At 42.8% G+C, this 22168-nt stretch overlaps 2 protein-coding genes and 2 long non-coding RNA genes across 11 annotated transcripts in view; 2 read left to right on the top strand and 2 right to left on the bottom strand.

Moving 5' to 3' along the window:
- Window positions 1-9589, top strand: LOC138411744 (uncharacterized). Its single transcript, XR_011244226.1, has 3 exons — window positions 1-2571; window positions 4282-4400; window positions 6372-9589. It is a non-coding gene; the product is annotated as an uncharacterized lncRNA (long non-coding RNA).
- Window positions 3986-22168, bottom strand: part of LOC109640801 (protein FAM124A) — a 24997-nt gene continuing 6814 nt past the window's right edge. For 3 of the 8 annotated variants that reach the window (XM_069532215.1, XM_020104982.2, XM_069532216.1), the window contains 2 exons: window positions 9596-10371; window positions 3986-5992 (listed from right to left, as the gene is read on the bottom strand). In XM_069532215.1, coding sequence (XP_069388316.1) covers window positions 5168-5992; window positions 9596-10371 — 1601 coding nt within the window. In that variant the 3' untranslated portion in view covers window positions 3986-5167. Of the gene's footprint in view, window positions 5993-9595; window positions 10372-13758; window positions 14772-15084; window positions 15243-22168 lie in introns of those variants that run through there. The other 5 variants (XM_020104984.2, XM_020104983.2, XM_069532217.1 and 2 more) reach the window with 3 other exon arrangements.
- On the bottom strand, window positions 13759-14709 carry LOC138411743 (uncharacterized). Its single transcript, XR_011244225.1, has 2 exons — window positions 14569-14709; window positions 13759-14501 (listed from the first exon to the last, which is right to left on the bottom strand). It is a non-coding gene; the product is annotated as an uncharacterized lncRNA (long non-coding RNA).
- LOC109640800 (coiled-coil domain-containing protein 63-like) lies at window positions 15377-20023 on the top strand. Its single transcript, XM_020104981.2, has 16 exons — window positions 15377-15534; window positions 15644-15731; window positions 15830-15992; window positions 16109-16219; window positions 16303-16416; window positions 16540-16607; window positions 16695-16876; window positions 17136-17264; window positions 17463-17545; window positions 17760-17910; window positions 18088-18236; window positions 18323-18426; window positions 18520-18595; window positions 18719-18805; window positions 19099-19179; window positions 19314-20023. The coding sequence occupies exons 1-16, from the start codon at window positions 15501-15503 to the stop codon at window positions 19410-19412; spliced, it is 1719 nt and encodes a 572-aa protein (XP_019960540.2). The 5' UTR covers window positions 15377-15500; the 3' UTR covers window positions 19413-20023.

Below are 22168 nucleotides of genomic sequence, written 5' to 3' on the forward strand. Positions count from 1 at the left end.
ATTCAATTCAAAAGCTGCTAGCTGAGATCAGTCACCTTTATTAAATACAGAAAATCTGAGCAAGAAAAGAAAATGAAAACCAAACTCAGTCAAAGGGATGTAAAAAAATAAAATAAATAAAATAAGAAACCTAAAGACACAAGAGTGTACAGCCAGATGCTAGCAGCAGTGAGGCTGTTCAGATGCAGTAGCCTACTTTAAGCTAAATGCCAACACTAGCGTGGAAATATGTTGACACGACCTCAATGTTTTCCACATTCACCATCTTAATGTTAGCGTGTCAGCACGCTAACATTAAGCTAGGTCATCGTGATGCTACTGAAGGAAAAGTCAAGGGAAATGTCATCACGCTACACCATCTGCTAATGGCTAACAACTGCATGGAATTATGGTAACATGGTAATGCTATGTAGGTCTCATGTTTTAGTTATTTCAGTCTGCACCAATTAAACAAATGAAGCTATAGAGTCTCTAAAGAGCTGTGAGTTTTAGCTCTTAAAAACTCCTTGAACATTTTGCAGCAAGAAAGAAAATCAAAAAAGTTTGTCTAATTAACTTCCTACTTCAGGGGAAAGTGTTGTACAGATTCATATATATATAATTTAAACCTTCCAACCCTTTGACATTTACTTTATTAAAGCACAACACAGACTTAAACAGACTTTCCCTGTATATTCACCTTAAATTAATCTGCAGCGGAGAGATCTCCCCTCGACTGTCCCTCTTAATTGGGGACATGACAGTCAGCAAAATAAATTGTGGACATTTTTTCCCATGAAGGAGAGAACATGATTGGTAGCTATCAGGTATTTGGCTGCTTTGTCTGACGGGGAATTCCGGCCATTACTGGACTTGACTAATTAGTGGAGCCATGGCTCGGCTTCATTAAATGTAATCGCCACATTCTTTAAAACCCAACGCCCCGACTCCGGACGCCGGAATGTGGAATTTTAAGGACAGAGGAGATGAAACGTCACGGTAACTGACCAAAGACAATCGCCTGAAGAGATGCCACCGCAAACAGCAGCTTTTTATGTTGGCGGTCGCGAGGCCTTTGGAGGACCATTATGTTAAGAGGTTCATATTTGTGAAGGAGAAATAATGATTTGTGCTCTCTGTGTCTGATCCCTGGAGCGACTACACAGCCAAGTGCCGCTGCTGCGAGAGGTCGGGGTGGAGCAGAGCTCAGGAGGCCTCGGCAGGAGCTGCAGGCTCTTCACTCATCTGTGCAGGTGGTGATGTGGCCTTGGCTCTATTTCATTACAACGTGCTAATATTAACAACACAGTCACCCTCAGTGCTCTTTGAGCTGCAAGTTCACTCCACTGTTTGGTCAGCTGCCACTCGGTTACAGCCAGGCCAAGCCGAGGTACTGACCCGGCATGCCAACAAGTTCCAGGCTGCATCCAATACTGAGCCGTCTCTACAAGCAAATGACAAAGCAAGAAGAAACTCTTTAAAAGCATTCGAACACAAAGCACATACCTCAGCCCCAAAACAGTGAAGGTAATAGCCACTAGCACTGTAGCTCCTGGAGAGATTCCAATGTCAATCTTTCTTTGGTTTGGATTAAATAAATTTTTTCATACAGATATTCATCGTGCTCCAGAGGATGAATCTAATTATCTGTTGAGTCTCTAAAACATCCATCATCTTTAAAGTTTATCCTTTGGGGTGTATCTGGAGCCAATCCAGGCTGACATCTGGCGAGAGGTACGCTACACCCTGGACGTGTCAGCAGTCCGTCACAGAGCTGGCATACAGAGACAAACAACCTGTCACATCTTCAGACAGTTCAGAGTCTCCAACTAACCCAAGATGTTTCTCAGCCATCAGGTTCAAACTCCAGCGATCAGAAAATTACTAACTATTATTTTACACAATAGTTTATTTTGTCTAGTGAAGGAAACACATTTGAATTTTGTTGAGAAAAACAACAAATACTCACAGTTGTTGATTCATTTTCTATTCAACGGACTTTGGTCACAAGGTGTAACAATAATAATTTTAAGATTTAAAAATGTCTCCTCTAGTACAATTACAATAGTTTCAGGCAGTCGTCATGATAGAGAGTGAACGTTTCAGTGCGAGTTGTCGTTGGTATGTCATGTCAGAAATGTCCTTAACAATGACACTAATACCCAACACGTGCATGTCAGTCTGTTTCCAGCAGCTTATTGTTGTTGCTCCATGAGAATTTCTCCTTCCATCACCAAATATGTACATTGATGATTGTCTGTGTGACTCTGCGACGCCTCCGCCTTTCTCCACACAGCAGCAACTTAATCCCTAACTGGTGGAGACTGTCCCCAGGCTCTCCATTCACACCTCTCACCCCAGTCCCCTCTCCAACCCGTGACCTTTGACCTGGCCGGGGGGGAAGAAATGACAATGAATGGAGAAGGAGGAGAAGGTGGAGGAGTTCACGGTAGAAACTGCACCGCTAACACACTGTGGGGTTCGATTCCTTGTGTTTCAGGGTTCAACTAAGAGGAAAGGACCCGAAGAAGGAATTATGAAGAAGAAGAAGAGCTGAGGAAAGTCTGGTTGTAGTAGAAATGAAAAGATAAAGTAAGTGGTCTTATAAACTAAATTACTTATTTGTCATTAAACATAGTTAAAGAAAGTGAAAAGAAATCCTGTATCTGCTGCTTAACCTGTATCCGCACCTAAATTTAAGGGTTCTTCTTAGAAAAAGTCAAAGCTGCATCAAATTGCAAACACTCATAAATATCAAACCTCTTCTTGTACCTGATTATTTCCATCAAGGTTCATGAATCATTTCCTCGGAAAGGTTAAATGGTAAAAACTTCCTGGATCCTGCTCTTTGTTGATGTCTGCGCCAAAATGAAATGGATTGTTTTTAGGCCCGTGTCTCATCCTTCCACCAAGTTTGGAAGAAATCTCTTCGGTAGTTTCTGCGTAATCCTGCGGACAAACACACCAATTTAAAACATATCGTCCTTTGCGGAGATTACAATTTTAAAAAAAAAAGAGGAAGATGAACAAGACTGAGACAAGAAGAAAAAGATAAAACAAAGAGTGAAAAGAAGACAAGCAGAAATACTGGCAAAGTTAAGAAGTAGATGCAGAGTCAGTTGTGACACAGCCTGTGTGAGTGACATTTGTGATTTGTCAGCAGAGATGCACTGAACACACGACGGAGGACTCACTCATTCTGCTTCACCTCCAGTGCCCTACTTCCCTTCAGGCTCCAGAGCCTTTGGGCCGTTCAGGCGGGGAAGGATTAGAGGGGATGCTGGTGTGTGTGTGGGGCCGGGCCAGGCTGCAACAACGCCGGTGTCGCCAGAGCGATCTGCCAGGTACGCCACGGCGGATTAGAGCCACTAGTGCTGGCACTGGGAGAGGGGCGACGTGAGGGGACGTGTCCCACAGAAGCTTCACCCAACAGGAACATGAGCGTGGCCCCGAAGAAGCATGGGAAAAATGTTGGCTGTTGTTATTTCAGTGATAACACAGCAGAAGATGATGATGATGATGATGATGATGAAGGACATGGGGGGAAAGAAATGTTCTTAAATGTTGAAAAGTAAAACAGCCAGGACAAGATCGTGTTGGTTCTGTGATCAGTAAATCAGGTTTGTGAAACTTTTAAAGATCAGGTTATTAAACTGTTTAATAGTCAGAGTCGTAGAAACTTGTTCGACCTGTTTCTGTTGCTCTGCAGCTCCATCTGCTGCCATTTAGTGCTGAAGTGAAACACTCTCCTCTGTATTCAAGATGCAGGTCAGGTGGGTGAGGACTGACAGTCATCTTAGTCAAAAGACATTAAAGCAAAAGCAAATACGAATATTTTTATGGAGGACAGTGGAGGACAGTGGTTCCCAGTCTTTATTGTCTGACTCGCCTCCATCATTTCAGCTGGTGCTGGTGATAATAATAATATTATTATCTTTTTTCTAACATACAAACCAAACATGGCGATAACCACTAATGGCAGATATGAAAACAACACAGTCTTCAATGGAGGTTATATATTAGTGTACACTAATAATAATATTAACAATAATGATAATCATCATCACTAATAACAGTATATACTTACACACATTGGTTTCATTGCTGAGCTGACTGTTCTCTTGACCAACTCTTGTTTTCCTGTTTAACTCGTTGACACACGACAACAAAACCTGAAACGTGGAAAGAGCTTCATGTAGAGACGTTCCTCGCCTTCATGCACAAACTGGAAGAATGAAAACCTGTTGTATGAAGTTTGTGAGAGTCTCAGGATCTTAATGTGCAGAATGATTTGTTTCCCAGGCCTCCTCATGTGTAACCTCTGCACTGTGGAAGTAAAACACTACCTCGCTCTCCACGTTGATTGGTCCATGATGACATCACCTCTGCAGGGCTTAAAGGAGTCTTCGCCATGACAACCGGTGAGCTCAAGATTTCCCTCCTCACACACACACATGCACCTGTTTAAGTGCTCAGACTGTGGAGAGCAGCAGGTTTTCACAGGCGCAAACACACACACACACACTGACACACACAAAAAACACTTCTTTACTTATGTTAAAAAAAAAATGTAGTCATATGTGTTCAAATAAAAAATCCTGAGAGTCGAACACAAGAGAAAAGCAGCTTATCTGTTATTTAGTTTTAAAAACTCACCTTATGAGTGTCAGCGTCACGGCCTGAGAAGATCTAACCTGCTTTCACCTGCATCTCCAGAGGCGCCACAGAATCTCCACATCGTGGATATTATCACACAAGTGAAGTTTAAACTCACGTCCACGCTACAAATAAATTTTGTTTTGATTAAACACCTAAAAGTGATTAAAACAGAGAAAGGCAGAAAGTTTAACGTCTATTTGGAAATGTAAAATTAAAATTACACACTTGGTTTGTTTATTCATCTAATTAGAAGAATCTAGGTGGGTAAATATAGACAGATGGTTTTATTGGATAGTTTATCCGTACACAGTTGCATGATTGGTCCTTTTACTTCACTCACTTATATGACCTGATATTTACAAAGCTTAAATCTACATGTGAAAAAAACACTCGTAAATACATGAGAACATTAAATACAGTTTGAGCTTGTTTTAACCGGCCTGTAGTTTTACTGTCAAACACCAGAGTGCAGAGTAGAGCTGTTTTGTCTGTCACCACTGACTGAGTGGACTCAGATTTCGGAGGTTGATCAGATGTAGAATTCTTGGTCTTCTTCTTCGTCTGCTTCCTCCACTGGTGCACTAACAACGCTGCAACTGTCAGACTGGTTCATGGACACGTCGCTCAGGGACGGAGCGGCGCTTGTGGTCACACTGGTGCTGTGGGGATACGACCACAGCAGGGTGGAGGGAGTGCTGTAAGTGGGGAGGCTGTATGGAGTCCGGCCCAGTGTGGCTGCCTTGTAGGCGGCATTCTCCGGGACGCCAGGAGAAAGGGAGGGTCCGATGTCTTCGGGTGGAGCCGATGACGGCCTGCAAGTCTGTGGCAGGTTGGATTTGATGTACGCAGACACCACTGTGAAGTCCACACCATTACCTGCATTAACTTTGTCCCCCGTGTCCACATCCGTCTCCTCTGCGCCAATCAGAGCGTCCACGTTGAGCCGGAAGGGCGGGATGAGGGAGGACCTCCGGTTCAGGGAGTGGCTCCTGTGGTGGGGGCTGGAGGAGGGCCCAGGTGAGGATGAGGTGGAGCGAGAGCTGCCGGAGCCGAGGTTGGGCAGAGAGAAGAGGGAGCCTGAGCGGTGGCCCCTCCACTGGGTCCTCCAGCTGTCCGGATGGTGGCGGTCGGGCCACTGCTCCAGCTCATCTGGCTCCTCGTAGGCCAGCGGGAGGGAGCCCTGGGAGGTCTGGTGGTGGTGGACTCTGGGATGGGAGGACACTCGATGATGATACCGACGGTTCCTGTGGGAGCCGCTGGTGCGGTTGAAGGTGGACGGAGCCGAGGCAGACTCAGCGCCGGTGGACGACATGTGGCACGGATCCTGTCTGTGTTTGAAGTGAGCACTCTGCACCTGAGTCGGAAACAAAAGGAAAACAAGGAGGATATGAACTAAATGTATATTTGAACTTGACTAATATGAGTCAGTTAAAAAAAACATGCAAAGCAACATTTGAAGTAATAACCGACGAATAATATCTCAAACCTTTGATTTCTCATTGAAGCTTATTTATTTAAGTATTGCACATAAATCCACCCATTGCATGATCGTATACTTCCTTTGACTGCATCCATGTTTCCCTCACTTGCATCTTTTCCTTGCGTCCTAAGAAGCCCTGATACCAGGAACTACTCCTCGTCTCCGGTGATATCTGCCTCTGACAAAGTCCTCACAGACGTGTGTTTAAATGTCTTCCTCATATTACGGTCATATTTCTTGTCCCTATTCACAGATGAATGCAGACATAAGAGCTTTGAGACTCCTTTCAAGATGGAGCTCTGGAACAACTTCCCCCTACCAGAGGAAGAAGGGATCAAATAACAGAACTGAGATGTTGCCGGGGTTTTCCTGAGGAGTTCCTCAAAGTTTTTCCTTTCACCAAACAACAACAATCCCTGGCTAAACGCTAAACCTTCCCCAGCCTACCGGCACATTTTTCAGTCATTCTTGTGCTTGAAGTTTCATTATGGACCTTTTGAAATAGCAGGTATATAAGATTACTCTGCTTGGTTGGTAAAAGGGAAATATCGCAGTGTAAAAAACCATAGCATCTCCCCCGACTTACCTCAGCTCTGTTGATGAACAATGAAAAGACCATTGGATATTCAGTTTATAAGATTTAGTGACGTGATGTTGCTGCTGAATACTCCTCATCTCACAGAGAACCTGTAGTAGCCTTCAGTTGTCATTAAAAACTTGTTTGTCCAGTTTGGGCTTCCGTAAAAAACATGGCGGCCTCCGTAGAGAGGACCCACCCCTGATATAAATATTTAAATATAAACGACCCATTCTAGTGTCAAGAAAAAACTATTCCTACAATTTAGATGAAAAGTATAAGTGAAAACATCTCTAGGATTATTTTATGTTACTAGATCCTTCTCAGTTAAATCTTACACACTGGACTTTTAAACTCCCTCTGTGGACTTTCATGCAACCAGGTGCTCCACACACTAGGGGAACCCCAGCGTTTAGAAAAAGCCCCCACATGCCCCCTGTTCTCAGCCCGACCACTTCATGAATCACAGCACAACAGCTGGAGAAGTCATTAGCGTCCAGAGGAGCCCGGGGTTTATCACCTTCATTTATGCACCGAAGTATCACAGACCCTCAGCTCTGACGTAAACGTGAAAATGTTCTTGTTTATAACATGCTGGGCAGCTGCAGCGGTGTTCGTTTCACGGATCCGTCTGCTCCGTGTATCGGAACAAAAAAAAAAAAAGGATGCTGATAGTTTCTCCATGTTTTCTGTCCTAACGTCTGCTCCGTCGTCCGACTCTGCGACCAAACAATACAAGTAACTTTCCACACGGCCTCGAGGCAATTATTTTCAAGTGCTTAAGGGGCGGAAGGGAGTTTTCAAATTTCCATATGTTCACGTTCAACAACAATAAATGTCCTGGAAACAAAAGTGTCCAGAGAAGAGCTGAAGCGTGATTTACTGACTGAAGTTTCTAATATTAACAAATACTCTGGCTGATCATGACGGATTTCATTTTAACAAATAATTAATACATAACTTTTTTTTATGTGGGATGGCCGTGGCTCAGAAGGTAGAGTGGGCCGTCCACTAACCAGAAGGTCGGTGGTTTAATCCCTGGCTCCTCAACTTTGAATGCCAAAGTGTCCTTGGGCAAGATACTGAACCCAGTCATGGTCCTTTAGTGTTGAGGAAAGGGTTAAGGGTTAAGGCATGTAGTGTTATGGTCAAATTTAAAGTGAGCAGCTTGGGAATCCCAGGAACGCAAATAAGTGTGTGTGCATGTGTTTGTGTGTGTGTGTGTGTGTTCTCTCTCCCCTCTGCTTCTGTTGTCTCTCCTCCACAGAACACTTCCTCCCATTTATCTTCCTCTCACCCTCTACTTTACTTTTTCTTTCCTCTTCTGTCACTTTTCTTCGCCCTGAACCACAATGCGTTCCTATGGCTGCATACCTATCTGTCCCATACAGGAAGGAGGAGGCGGTGATTGTTGTTGCTGCTGCTGAGGCTGTGATTTAAAAGAGTTTATGTGTGTGTGTGTGTGTGTGTGTGTGTGTGTGTGTGTGTGTGTGTGTGTGTGTGTGTGGTTATCCCGGAGATGCTGCAGGTCCACTGCACATTTGTTATTTGCTAAAACTCTTTCTGTGCATGTTCGGGTGAAAGCCTCTTTCTGCTAATACGACGTGACAGGATCTGAGCAGTTTTCTGTGAGGACGACATGCTGCAACGCTGGCGAGGAGCTGCAGCAGGGGGTGCTGGGTAATGAGGTTGTTGACATGGCGATGATCAGACCCTTACTCTTGTAAGCTTGAGTTATCTTGGGATAAGCCAGGTCAGCCAGAGATTTTACCTCAGTGAGGCAAAAACAGCAGAACCGAACATTAATCCTCAACTACACAGAACTGCAGAAACAAGAACACGTGTAATTTCATAAATGCGGAAAGTACGAGTTGAATATTTGATTTGTAGGTCAACAGAATATGAATCTGCAGTTATCATTGACTCATTCATCTCTGCAGCTCTAGGGTTAGGGTAGATTCTTTAAACAGGTTTCCACTGCGACGACACATGACACTAACGATTTCAAGCATGTAGCATTCTGGAAATAAAAGTCCCATCGATCGTCTGTATAGAGAATGTGAGGTGACTCAGCTGGAGAACTTCCTGAGTGTGAGGAACGATATCTGCCAATATCAGTCAGCATCGGTGTTTATATTTGTCGTTATCAAACCTTCTATTTCACAAAATAAAGCAGAAAAGATGTGCATTGATGTTTGAATAGAAATGAGAAATTATGTTTATTTTCTTGATTCGAGTATATACAGTATATATATATACATATATAAAATTGGTTGGATTTTTATAGTTAAACTATGAAATATCGAGTCTCAATCGATCGAACATTGTTATGAGATTTAAGAAGTAAACCAAAACTGTTTTAAAAAGCAATGGATCAGTGCAGGAGTTGAGTCCAGGTGGCGGCTAAGCATCTTGCATATGGTCCATTGTCATGACAGATCAGCTTATTGTTTCCCTCAGTGTTGTTCCAATCCCAGTAATGGACTGCAGCTTAATCCGATTGAACTTTCAAAATGACTTATCTTCCACCTCCTGGACACAGATCCTTTCTGCAACGGATACCCTGCAGACAAGGACCATTGTGTGTGTGTGTGTGTGTGTGTGTTGTGTAATCGTCATGACGCAGTTACAGTAGATAAACTGTGTCCGTGCTCACTTTTAATAGTCTGGGTGTTGAGGCCAAGTTGAGCTAAGAAGCTTGTTATAGTTAGAGCTTCAGAGAAACTTATTTTAATAATAGAAAGTGATGTGTGTGTATAGAAATTGTTAATTGGATGTCCTCGGTGTAACCTTGGTAACCTATGTGTATTTTCAGTGTGCCACGTTTGATACTACTAAAAAAACCCTGAAGCTTCATTTACTGCGCGTTCCCTCCAAACAGAATCTGAAAACCCTCTCACCTGCAGGAGGATCTTGTTTCCGTCGTAGTCCTCCGTCTGCCAGCGGACCTCGCTGATGGGACTGCAGGGGTGCGGCAGCAGGGGCACCAGCACTCCAACGTCCCGCACCCTCACCTCCATCACCGCTGACTCCAGCACCACCGGAGCCTGACCCCGCGGGAGCCTCTTAAACGACAGCTGGATCTCCATATCTGGGTTGGAGTAAACCACGAAGAAGCAAAAGTCCTCCTTCTTCTGCGCTACCCTCCGCTGAAGCAGCAGCTTGTACAGCCGCACCATGTCCACATAATTCTCATATCGGCAGTAAACAGTGAATCGCACTATTTCTTTCCCGTAATGCACCTGTCGCACGGCCCACAGCGGTGTCCCAGGAGACAGAGTGAAGAAGTCCTGGCTGCACGGCGACAGTGGAAGCATCCGCCGGCCATTGCTGACTTTTTCAGTGTGGTGGTACCTCCATGGCGGCCTCTGCAGAGCGCGGTGCAGCATCAGTATCTGCTCCTCGCCGCCATAGGCCTCCTGGAGGAAGACGATGACTGCGAGGGTGGGCTGGCAGGCTGTTGCCAGGTCGCCGTTTTGATGTGGCTTGGGCCAGGGCCGTTGGGAGATGGAGGCCCGCTCTGAGACCCTGAAGAGCTGCAGCTCGGGGTGAACCCACGCCAGCACGGCATCGGCAGCACGCTGCAGGAACTTACCCTGGCCGGGGTCGGCGATGAGGTGGATGCTGACGAGGAAGGGATCCTGGATCTCGCCCATGGATAACTCACCTCCACATACAACATCGTTAAGAAAATAGAGGGAGGGAAAGAGAGAAAGACGAGAGGGACGAGGAAAACATGGGGAAGAAAAGAGAACAGCATAATCAATCTTTCTGAACGAGGCACACAAAGAAGGAAGCTTGAAGAATGTGCGTGGTCTGACTACAGGCTCACATTCAATGTTTTCAAAATGATTTCTTTCTGCAGTATCTGTGACGAGCAACAAAGGGTAAAGCTACGAATGGGAAAAGAATCTGTTCTCTTCATCAATTTCTCTTTTATTTAAAGGAGACATGATGATGCTTTTTTCAGTTTTTGGTGAGTGTAAAAGTTCTGCAAAGTTAGATCCCCCAGAGTAAAGGGAGCTTCTCTCCTGCAAACAGCAAACAACTCAACAACAACAACTTTTTCCCTCCTTCCTTCTTCCCACAGATCTCTCACTCCCTTCCTTCTCCATTTCACTCGTCCGCAATTCACTCCATCTTTCTCCCGTTTCTGTGTTTACTCCTCCCACCCCTCGCCCATGTGGAGTGTGGAGCCTCTGTTGAGGATCATTAGAGCCATTAGGAGGTCATTAGTGAAGCCAGAGGAATGTTCCAGACCAGGCAGGGGCGATGCATTAGGTGCAGCCTCCTCCTGAACCCCCGACCTGGACCAGCTCTGCACCCTGGCACAGGTACTGCAAAAACTACAGCTGACGTGTTCAGTCATATCAAGACATTGTTTTCATTCTTACTGTCATATGTACGCACTCTGACAGTGTCGCCACATTCTCTCTTTCTCTTCTTTTGTGAGCACTCTCCCTGCCTCTCTTTATTGGACGTCTCGGGGGATTTGTCCCATTTCGTTTGTGCTCGGAGCGAAGTCTGATAAACGACACACAGTCTCCTTGTCCCTGGAACAGCAGAGTGTTTGACGGTTGCCAGAATGCCTCCATGTAACAGAGAGGCCAAACGGGGACAGCTTCTCCCTCATGAGTCCCGCTGGCCTTTCTGTAAAGGCCACTTTCTACTTGACCAAAGAGGTGACATTTTCTAAATGTTAGGATTAGGTGACAGGGAAACATCGCTAAAAGGCCATTAGGGGTGTCGCAACACATGATCCATGTAAACAGGATTTACTGTTTGGTGTATTTAAATAGTTTCAACAAAGTGTTAATAATCTGCATCACCAGTGGAAACAGGTTTTGTCTTAAAATAAAAATCTGCATGAGAGAGTAAAGTGTTTTTTACCATTTTCGTTTGTTTGTTCGTTAGTCAGCAGGATTATGAAAAAAACAAATTAGCGGATTTCCGCGAAATTAAATAGGTGAAAGAATTGAACATTGACCAACATTACTTTTTTTCGAACAGGTTTTTCTCAAAGATGTTTTCTGTTTCCAGAGACGGTTTCATGTGAACAGTTATTGCTGATGGACAATACTTCTGCTGCCATGTATTTAAATCCTCTGTCACTTAAAATCGTTGGAAACCGAACCTACGGTAAATTGATTTGATCGGATTCAGACTCGATCAAATGGCATCAAACCTCAAACTCCGACAACAAATGACATCATGTGGCTCAGTGTGTCTAACGAGATAAAAGATGGCAGCATCGAGGCAGCGAGTTTAAGCTGCATGTCAGGACATTTACGTCCACACACACACACACACACACACACACACACACACACACACACACACACACAGGGCCATGTTTTCTAACGTCTGCCTGATCCCATTAGAATCAATGTCCGCCTCTCTCGCATGTATCTGGCATTAACACACCAAACACAGGGATGATAGGGATCTTTATAGGTATTTACTGTACAGTACATTGTCCTGTCACACACACACTCACAGCTTGATTTATCATTACTAAATTTAACTCCACACAGATCTTACAGTCTTCCTGGAGTCAGAGCCGCACATGAGCCCAAAAGGAACAGAGACCTTTGTCCTAACTGTCCAACTTCTGCCTCATTTGGACCGACAACAGACAATAAAGCAAACAGAGCGGCAAATTAGAAGAGACGATCAATTACTCTTGTTCTTTCTGTCCCATACAAATATCTCAGATCCTTGCTCTTACATTTCCCTTCCACTCGTTTCTATTTATCTTTTTTCCACCTGTTTGTCTGTATCACTTTTCTTTATCTGACTCCTTCCAGCTCTACTTCAAATATAATGATGTGTTATTGGGAAAGGGCAACACAAACTCAGTCCAGCTTGGATCCGGCTCGGGTCAGGTTCCGACACTTAAAACAGAATCCCTGTAGAATTTGGGTCAGGCTCAGTTAATCTTTCCTCAGCTTCGAATGACGTCGGACATAGAAAACGTGACCTGAGCCCCAATCTACTGAATGAATGAGTGATGTACAGAATTTAAAATCCAAATTCAGAAGATTTACAGATCACAAATACAACAGGACATTCACTCTGCAGCCAAATACACAATGTTCTGAGTTGTTTAATGTTTGGAAACCAAATGTACATTAAGTCTGCAATAAGTTAGCAATAAGGGTCAATGGGGAGGTGGCACCGAGGAGAATAAATTAGAGATTAAGTCACCCCGATGCTGTGAAGGGTGTTTGTGTGCAAAGCTCTGGAGGAGTGCATCTCTAAGCTCTTAATCCACTCCAGTCTTCGGGCTGATGCTCTGACTCTGACCGTCTGCATACACACTCCAGTGTGCACGCAACCGTCCGCGACACACACAAAATCAATTTGCTCCGTTATGGGCAGGCCTGTCTTTTCTAATTCTCAGAGACTTTTACCTTCACTCTGTGTTTAAAGTGTTAACCGGCAACACATGCTCGCAGCCATACACACGGATGATGACGTGAGATAAAACAACACGCCTTCCAGTGGCTCTGCACATATGAGAGTGATTAGCAGCGAAAACTCCACCAAGGCCTTGGAGTGTGTCCATGTGTGTGTGTGTGTGTGTGAGAGCACTGCAGTCACAGCTCTAGCTTGGCCCTCCGTGTAAGTCAAAACAACTGAAGGAGGAAATTCAAGACGTGGGGCCCCTTTTTGTCGTCTGGTAAAAAGAGAGAGAGAGAAAAAAAAAAAGATGCAAGGTCCAACACTCATAAGTCAGTTTGACTTGTGCCAAGAAAATTAAAACATAAAGTCTTTGCTGTACTATTAACTTCTTTAAGTTCAGTAAAACCACAGCTATACTTTTGTTTCGTTGCCAAACACAAAGACATTTTACTCTGATTGAGATTGAGCCAAGTCTCCTATGCAAACGAACTTTATAGGGACAACTAAAGGATACAGCTGTGATATTCTATTACTTTATTATTTTCCATGAAAAAATCCATGACAAGGCCATAAATCAACAATGAAGTGATCCTATGAACAAGTAGTGGTATTATGCCATAGACTACAGGTTGTCTGGGCCACAAGGAAACTGAGAAAATTAGATTTGGTCATATTTTTATATTTATTCTGATTTTAAAGAATTCATTGATGTAACCGGTCAGCAGTTCAAGAAATCAGTGCTTCTGAGATGTCTACATGTATTTTGGGCAAAACTTATGATTCCATTTGATCAAACTTCATGGTTGTTGCTAGACTGGATCAACTGGAGGGACTAGGCCTCTGTCACCTTCTCCAAACCCTGACCAGTGACCAGAGCGCTGCTTCAGAATTTAATAGTGGTTTGTACCTATAGCTTAGGGTTTGTGTGAGCTGTGGTATTTGAAGAGGGTTTATTTTGGGCGTGGCAGTCGGGCATTCAATTGGCAGTAAGACAAATCTGCACCTGTCCTCCAAATATGTCAATGTCAGAAAATAATCCCCAACAGATGCACTATTTGCTAAAAACTTCTGTCCTGCTGTTTCAAGAAGCTTCTCAAGCTTTTAAACAAAATGATGTCTTCCTTGATATTTGTTGAAGTGCCACAGGCAGGATTTAAGTCTGTAATAGTAAGAGACGGAACAACACATTGTTAGCTTTGTTTTTTCAAGGTATTTAGTGACAATATAGAACAACTCCTGCTTTGTCCTTATCCTACCGTTTCTCATATTACTGTCTAAGAGAGTGAGGCATTGAAGTGACGACTGATATATTTCTGTCTTGACAGATAAAACTCAAATTGAAAGCTTCTGCTGGAGTCTCTGCTTCACAGAGCTGTGTTTCTGTGCTGGGACTCTGCATCTCTGCACACAATTAAACTGTTGTAAATTCTGTTGACACAATGAACTTGACGGAGTGTGTTTACTCTACCGTTCTGAAGACGCTGAGGAACATGGCTTGGTTGTTTTTATGCTGAGTAAGCGGGACCTGAAAATAAGGGGAATTGCTGACTTCCTTTCCCAGAGCCAAATATACAGGGGGTCTGTATGTGCACAGCGCCAACCCTCAAGTTTCACAGGAGATAAAAGCGACCAGACCATAATGTGGAGCCACCATTCCCTGGCTCAAAACTGCTGCCAGTTTTAAATGAAATAGATTAGATCAGTTACGTTCTGAAAAGATTTTTAAAAACAGATCGACAGAAATCCAGCTGTGGTAAATTATTATTTTTAGTGTGAATACTGACAACGGTCATGTTAAAGTTCTACTGTTCTTTACTATAATTTGTCTTCTTCCACTTTTTTTCAGTGAAAATGTTTCGAATTCAGTCGCCAACAACTGCTGCTGCATACTTCAATAGATTTCAGCCATTAAAGGGTTTAGCTTGTTCAGGACATTTCTACTGTCGACTATTTTTTCCCTCAACTCCTCGTACATAATATTCACCTTTTTCTGCAGGAGTTGTTGGAGACACACCTGCAATAATCTGTTTCTTTCAATACTCTTTGAAACATTCAACCTTTCTTTGCTCAGTTTATTGACAGGTAGCAACCAACATCAAGGTGCATCACCACCATCCGAGACTGTTCTTCTTTATCTTCAACATCAAAGTCATTTTCTACAATTTAAGGTTTTTAAAATAGGTGTCTGTGTGTCTAAGATTCCTTTGATCTTGGCAAAGTGACATTACAATCCTTTTATTTGCAATGTGGCAATGCTTTGATCTTGACAGAGAGCCTTTGATTCTAAGACAAACATTGATCAGATAATATGCATAAACAGCTACACTTGACAGGGTGTGGGTGAAAAGTGATTACAAACCATTTCGTTCTATTTTTATCCAGTAAAAACAAAGCGAAACAATGACAACAATTTCAAGCAAACAACCAAAAAAGGGTAAGATGGGAATGGATCATATTATTTTATTTATATATTGTTAAGTTTTAAATCTTGATGTTGTCTCAGTGATGTTGTCTTAACAGTTGGTATGTCTTTTGCTAAACAGAGCAACAGTCTGAGCAATTCAAATTGCCACAGCAGCAAAGGGTGATGAGAGAGGAGCACCAGATGAAGGAGCAAATCCGCAAGCAAGAGTAAGGAAAGACACAAAAAAGATAAAGCACACTAACATCGAAATAACCTCATTGTGCATTTTTATTTACTTGACCACCTGTTTGTGTTGTGTGTGAAGGCAGGAGATAGAAAACCTGCAGAAGGAGCAAGAGGATTTGAAAAAGAAGCTCACTATCTCTTTGGAAGTTCCCGGACAAGACCCTACTTTGTTGAAGAAGTGCGATGATATAGATGAGAAGATGGAAATAGAAATGCAGACTCACAAAGCCTTGGAAAAAGAGGTTAATTGCCCTTGTCACTACATATCCAGCTATCATAACATTTAATTCCATGTTCATTGATATTTTGATAAAGAAAACTGTCATGTATTATTGCCAAACATCTATATTGTGGACAGATTGCAGAAATGAGGTTGAAAGTGGATGAGCTCAAGGAGCGAGAAAGGAAGAGGCCTGACATCCAGAAGGCTATGAAGAGCTTGCAAACCGCAAATGTCAAATTGGACACGGTGAGTTACGAAGGAGCATCTTTGTCTAGTTAATAGTGTAATTAAAAGTGTTTATCCTAATTTTTCTAAAATGTTCTTGTCAGGTGAAGCAAAACTTCAATAAGCAACGAGTCGAAAACGAGGGCCTGCGAGAGGAGCTGAGGCTGATTTACAATGAGCATCTCATATTTAAAGACGAAATGAACAATCTGAAGAAGGTTAGAGGTCACACCATAAGTGATACTTTTATTTGGATTCCATGTAATTAACGTGCTATTCCATAACTAACACTGCTTTAAAGTTGTCAAGTAAAAAGAATGTCTGTGCACTTTGTGTTGCAGGAACTGGAGGAGGTCTGCACCCAGACTGAGAAAACCATCAAGGAGACAACTGATGTCGAAATTGAGATGTAACGCATTAAAAAGTCCCCATGATCTTGGTTTTGGAATCTTCTCTATTCATCTCTTGATATTATGTATTCTTCTTTCTACCTCAGGGTGAAAGCTGATGCCAAGTTGATGGAAATGATGGCAAAGCAAGAGAAAGACATTGCCGAATACACAAATCAGATGCATGAGCTGAACATTGTTATTGCACATCAGACAAGGCTGACAGACTTCCTTGAAATCAAGAACAGGAAGAGGGCCTCACAGGTGGACGTCCGTAGGGAGAAGAAATGTAAGACACGGACATTGTGCTGCTGCTAATATTTCCGTTTTTACACAATATTTACAATAATGACAAGAGTTCTAATGGTGACATTGACAGCTGTGAATTGGGAAATGAATGCCAACATATTTAAATCATCTAGTAAAAAGTGTTAACATTTATTTAAAAAAACTGTATGGTTGAACTGTGACGTAAAGATTTTGGGGCTGTTAACTTCAGTGTCACATGACGGAGTGTGATTTTCATGTGAATGGTTTGTTTTGCCCAGTGATGATGCTGAAGATGGATCTGGAGAGGGAAACAGTGTATCTGGACAGTCTGAGGGACGAGTATCAGGAGATCCTTGCAGTGTCAAGAGAAGACGACGTGGACGCTGCAATCACCAAGTTCGGCAATGGTGAATATTACCGACACAAACGGCCAGTGTAATAATCTGCATTTTTTGCGTAGATTGAATCATTTATTCTTAAATGTCACATGATTGACACTAAAATGACACCAAATAAATGGAATGTCCCACTTTGATAACGATTTTGAATTAGGCCAAACAGTTTGAGAGGATTTAAATGTATCTCGTTGTTGTTTCACTGTGTAGAGGAGAAACAAGGCTTTCTACTCCTCATTGATGTAATGCACCAGCAAAAGGAGATTCTCGACCTGAGGAAGGAAATCAAAGAGGTGAGTATACATTTCTCTGCTTGACTGTATTAACGGAAAACCCGTCAGTTAACTCCTTCCATTGTTCTTTTAAACTTTGCTTCTTTCACTATTCAGTGCGGAAGAAAATAATTAGGATGTGACATTTAAAAATATATAAATATTTTCAGTTTATAAATGTTTGTCTTATTACATATCTTCTTTACGGATAACGATGAAATGAACGATTCTGCAGTTAAAAAACAAGCCGGACCACCGTGACCAGAAAGATCTGCTGGACCCGGATTGTGTCTTGAACAAAAGCCTTGAGGAGGTTGAGTCCCTCGCTAAGTCCAACCAAGACCGCAGCAGTGCCATCATCAAATTCCTGGACGACATCATGCCAGGTTTGGCAACAGTATATTTTTCGGGTCTCTTGTTCTGAATCTGGTAGTTTCACAGCTCGATTAGTGTAATGAATTCCAATCTATTTGTCATATAACCATGAGTGTTTTAGTCAGATGAACATGCAAAAGTGCCAACCTACATATAACATTCATTACAATTCTCTTCTTTCTAAAAAGGAGTGGATCATGCCTGCTCTGTACTGGAGATTCAGCCCACAGGGGACGGGGTCATGCTGGATCATTACGAAAAAATCATCCACTATCTGGGTGAGGTGGAGGAGAAGACTACTGAGATGCTCGCCATTCAGCAGTACCTCACTACTAAGGTAACCTTCTAAGATACGAGTCTCTCTCTCTTCTCTCCACACAAATTCTGCTTTATAAAACCACACATCCTTGTTTCATTTTGCAGTATCTGGACGAGGACGACAACTCTGACGATGATACTCAAATTCTTCTGGTTGAGGATCCAGAGCTGCTTCAGCCGAATACCAGTGGCATACACGTAATTGAAAGGTCTGTCTTTTTTATGTGTTCATTTGGAAATTGTCATACATTTTAAACTCTTGGAACATTGGGTTGACGATTGTGTCTGTGTTGGTTCCTCAGTGAGGAGGATTATGATTTTAGTGAGGATGAGCAGCCACTTTCACTGGAAAGTCTCATCAAGCAAGTAAAGGAAGATGTAAGTATCTATAACAGGGTCTCTGCAGGTTTCAACAGGTTTAAATATTTTAACAAATTCTATATTTCTTACGGCCAAAGACCCAGTGGGGTTAATTTATGTCATTGTTTTTGTGATTTATAGATGCAGAAGGAGATGACTGCAGATGAGAAGGCAAAGGCCAAAACTCCAAAGGCTGAGAACCAAGAGCTGAAGCAAATGGAGGAAGAGGTTAGTGCAATTCTACACTTGAGTCTTTATTTATAACAGGGTCTCTGCAGGTTTCAACAAGTTAGTTTTATGACTTTTTAAGAGCAAAATGAATGAATCTAAGACCTGATACGAAGGAATATCACAGTTCCAGTATTACTTGTACCTCCATATAATTAAAGACGAGGTGTGCGGAGACATAACAAACCTGTAATATTTTTACATATTTTAGACTATTTGAGACCCTGCTGTATAATTGATGTCATAATCAACTGTTTAACATACTTTGTTTATGGGTGTTATTAATATTGCAGCAGGGGTACACTTTGTTCAAGAGAGAAAAGTCAAAGTGTCCAAATACCGTTGCTCAGTGGAACAAGCAATTAGAGAAAGAGGTAAGTGCAATTCTACACTTGAGTCTTAATCTATAACATAGGGTTACGCAATATTTTTAAGACCAAAGATCCAGTGGGAACTTCACGTCACGATCAACTGTTTAACACACTTTGTTTTTTGGTGTGATTTATAGAGGGAGAAGACTGCAGTTGCGGAGGCTAGAGGGCAAAAATTAAAGAAGCGGACCAGTGTTGATAGAAAAGAGGCAAAGAAGAAGCAGACCAAGTGCTGATCTGATAATGGTCGAAGTACAAGTGGGTCCTGAGTAGAGGGCTGCATTGGGATTGGGTCCCGCTGGATCCCGCAAATCTCGCGGGAGCGGGCAGTTTGAACTTTGCTGCGGGCGTTGTGTTTTCTCCTGCGGGATGGGAGAAAATCAATACATCTCTATTGTTGTGCGGGCATCAATTCTCAGAGTTTTGCGGGTGCAGGCAGGAGTGGACATACACATTGCGGAAACGGGTGGGAGTGTAACACTAACGTTGCAGTTTTGGGCGGTAATGGTCAGAAATTCTGCGGGAGCAGGATGAAGAAAACAGTCCCGTGCAGGGCTCTAGTCCTGAGATCCAATCACTCAGCCTATCCTGATCATGACTACCTACTCCGCTCCCACTCACTATCTATCTATCTATCTATCTATCTATCTATCTATCTATCTATCTATCTATCTATCTATCTATCGCACCTTTCTCTCTTTATCTAAAATAAAAACATAACATGTTCCACAACTCTACTTACAGACTGCAGTGTATTTGCAGTCAGTAAACACACACTAACTAACTCGCTATCACAACAAGGTCGACAAGACAGAACTGCTTCAATAAAACCGTTACCTGCAGCACATTTATCTGAGATCTGCCTCATGCTTCAAACAGGGGTCGCGTTAACCGAATATTTTCCGTCATTGACCGTTTTTTAAAAACGGTGACGGGATTTCCTATCGCTGAAGTGGCGCTTGTAACTCCAGTTTCCAGGGTGGCAGCAGAGCGCGGATTCAGTCTCCAGAACAACATCAAAACAGCCATGAGAAGTCGCCTGTCCGAGGAAAAAGTCCAAAACCTCATGACAATAGCCTCTGCGGCAGTCCCACTTCAGACATTTGATTACGCGCAAGCGGGCACGTGATTCAAGTCCATGCGGACCAGGAGGAAGGTGTGAGACTGTGCGTCTAGGCCACAGGTGAACTGTTCATATTTCCTTATTCATTGTTCATATGTAGCTACTGGGGCTACACAGTCTGTTGTTTTCGTTCCTGCAGAGAAAAAGTTACATATTCTTCTGCTTGATGTGTGTATCCACGGTGTGGATTATTTGTTCAGCTTGTTTGGACTGAATATTAATTAAAAATGAATTAAAATTAAATGCTATTGAATATGTCATTATTATCATTAAAAAAATTAAAGTGACCAGTAAAAATAGATGATGATGGGATTTTTATGACCCTGTCAGTCAAAATGACAGACAACGAAAAAGTCTAGCGCGAACTCTGGCTTCAAACCTCTTTACTGAGGACGCACATTTGGAAACACTTAACACGAGCTGCCTCGTAGCAGCGCCGGGATCAGTATGTCACATTGAACTAGACAGAAAGCACCGGGAGTGTGAGTGAGCATTTGTGTGCAGAGGTAATGCGGGTGGTCCTTGATCCACCAGGTGCTGTTTAAATTCTCTGCTGAATGCACCTTGGCTAGCTGCTTTCAGACGAGCACTGAACTCCAGAGATCCTCCGTACTTTGAGTGAGAGCCTTCGGACTTTCTCTGCCTGGCCCCCTGGTATAAAGTCAACAGGATCCAATGTGAGTGCACAGTAGGAGATCACGTGCTGCATTCACTGCTAGCCAGTGGGGGGGGGGTCATGGATCTTCTAACATGCGACCGATGCAAAAGTGAAAAAGAACAACAATAATAAAACCTCTCTCGGGTGGTTTCCCGCCCTCCCTGACCTAATTCTCCTCAGGGAGGGCGGGAAGTAAAACGTTTGCAGGACCCTGCACTTTCACCAGTAGTTATTTCATCCAGCAGCTAAAACTCAATTCTTGTAAAAATGTAAAATAATGGAGGTGGAGTAACTTTCACACACACGTGTTCCTGCTTCTGTTGATATGAGCTGAAATAACAAGAGCAGGGCCTCGGGCGTTGCTGGACTGCACAGGCAGTCTGGACCAGCCCAGTGTTTTTCTGTGTGGTGAAGACTCATCGTTAAACCACAGATATGAACGCACCACGACAAAAACGATTAGCGTCCACAGAGGGGCAGAGTCCACAGACATTATTATAAACAGTGGGTTTATTGGAATTTGAACATTCTTGAGTTGAGTGGTTAACTCTAACCAATAAAGGACCAAGGACTGTACTGACACCATCATCGTTATTTACAACCAGAAAACATTTGATGAACTCACTCTCTGTAAATACCTCTCTCAGCAGCGGCTTTCATTTCCAAACTATGCAGAAATGAAGCCAAAATATCACAGATACAAATGCAGCCATCTTGTGCCAATTACTCAAGGAATTGTTCAGCACTTTGAGTAATTAAAACCTAATTAAAACCAAACTAATCAGAAACATGAATATACATCAGTCTGATAAAAAACGACTTAAAATGATAGAAAAAAAAAATTTAACGGAGCATTGACACAGACTCTGGTGTAAATATTCATCTGCTCGTTATAAATATATCAACAGTATTTTCTTCCCCGAGTTATTCCAGTGTGACAAATTATGCACGTCCTGCTTATGTCTCTGTATTTGTATGAGTGTCTCTGCTCTGTTACAAAAAATTTCATTACCACAAACACACACACACTTTTTTAAGTTTGACAGAACAAATATCAAATATTTTTGAATCCTTGTAATTTCTCTTACACAGGACCTACAGTGGAGTTCTGACCTCGGTCAGACTGACAGTGGTGGTTTATCATATCAGTCTGTCTCCAGGGGGCTTATAGCTGGTCTGAGCTCAGGTCAAAGGTCAAGTGTTAGGACCAT

This window comes from Paralichthys olivaceus, chromosome 10 (genome assembly GCF_024713975.1).
Source record: "Paralichthys olivaceus isolate ysfri-2021 chromosome 10, ASM2471397v2, whole genome shotgun sequence".
NCBI classification, from domain to species: Eukaryota; Metazoa; Chordata; class Actinopteri; order Pleuronectiformes; family Paralichthyidae; genus Paralichthys; species Paralichthys olivaceus.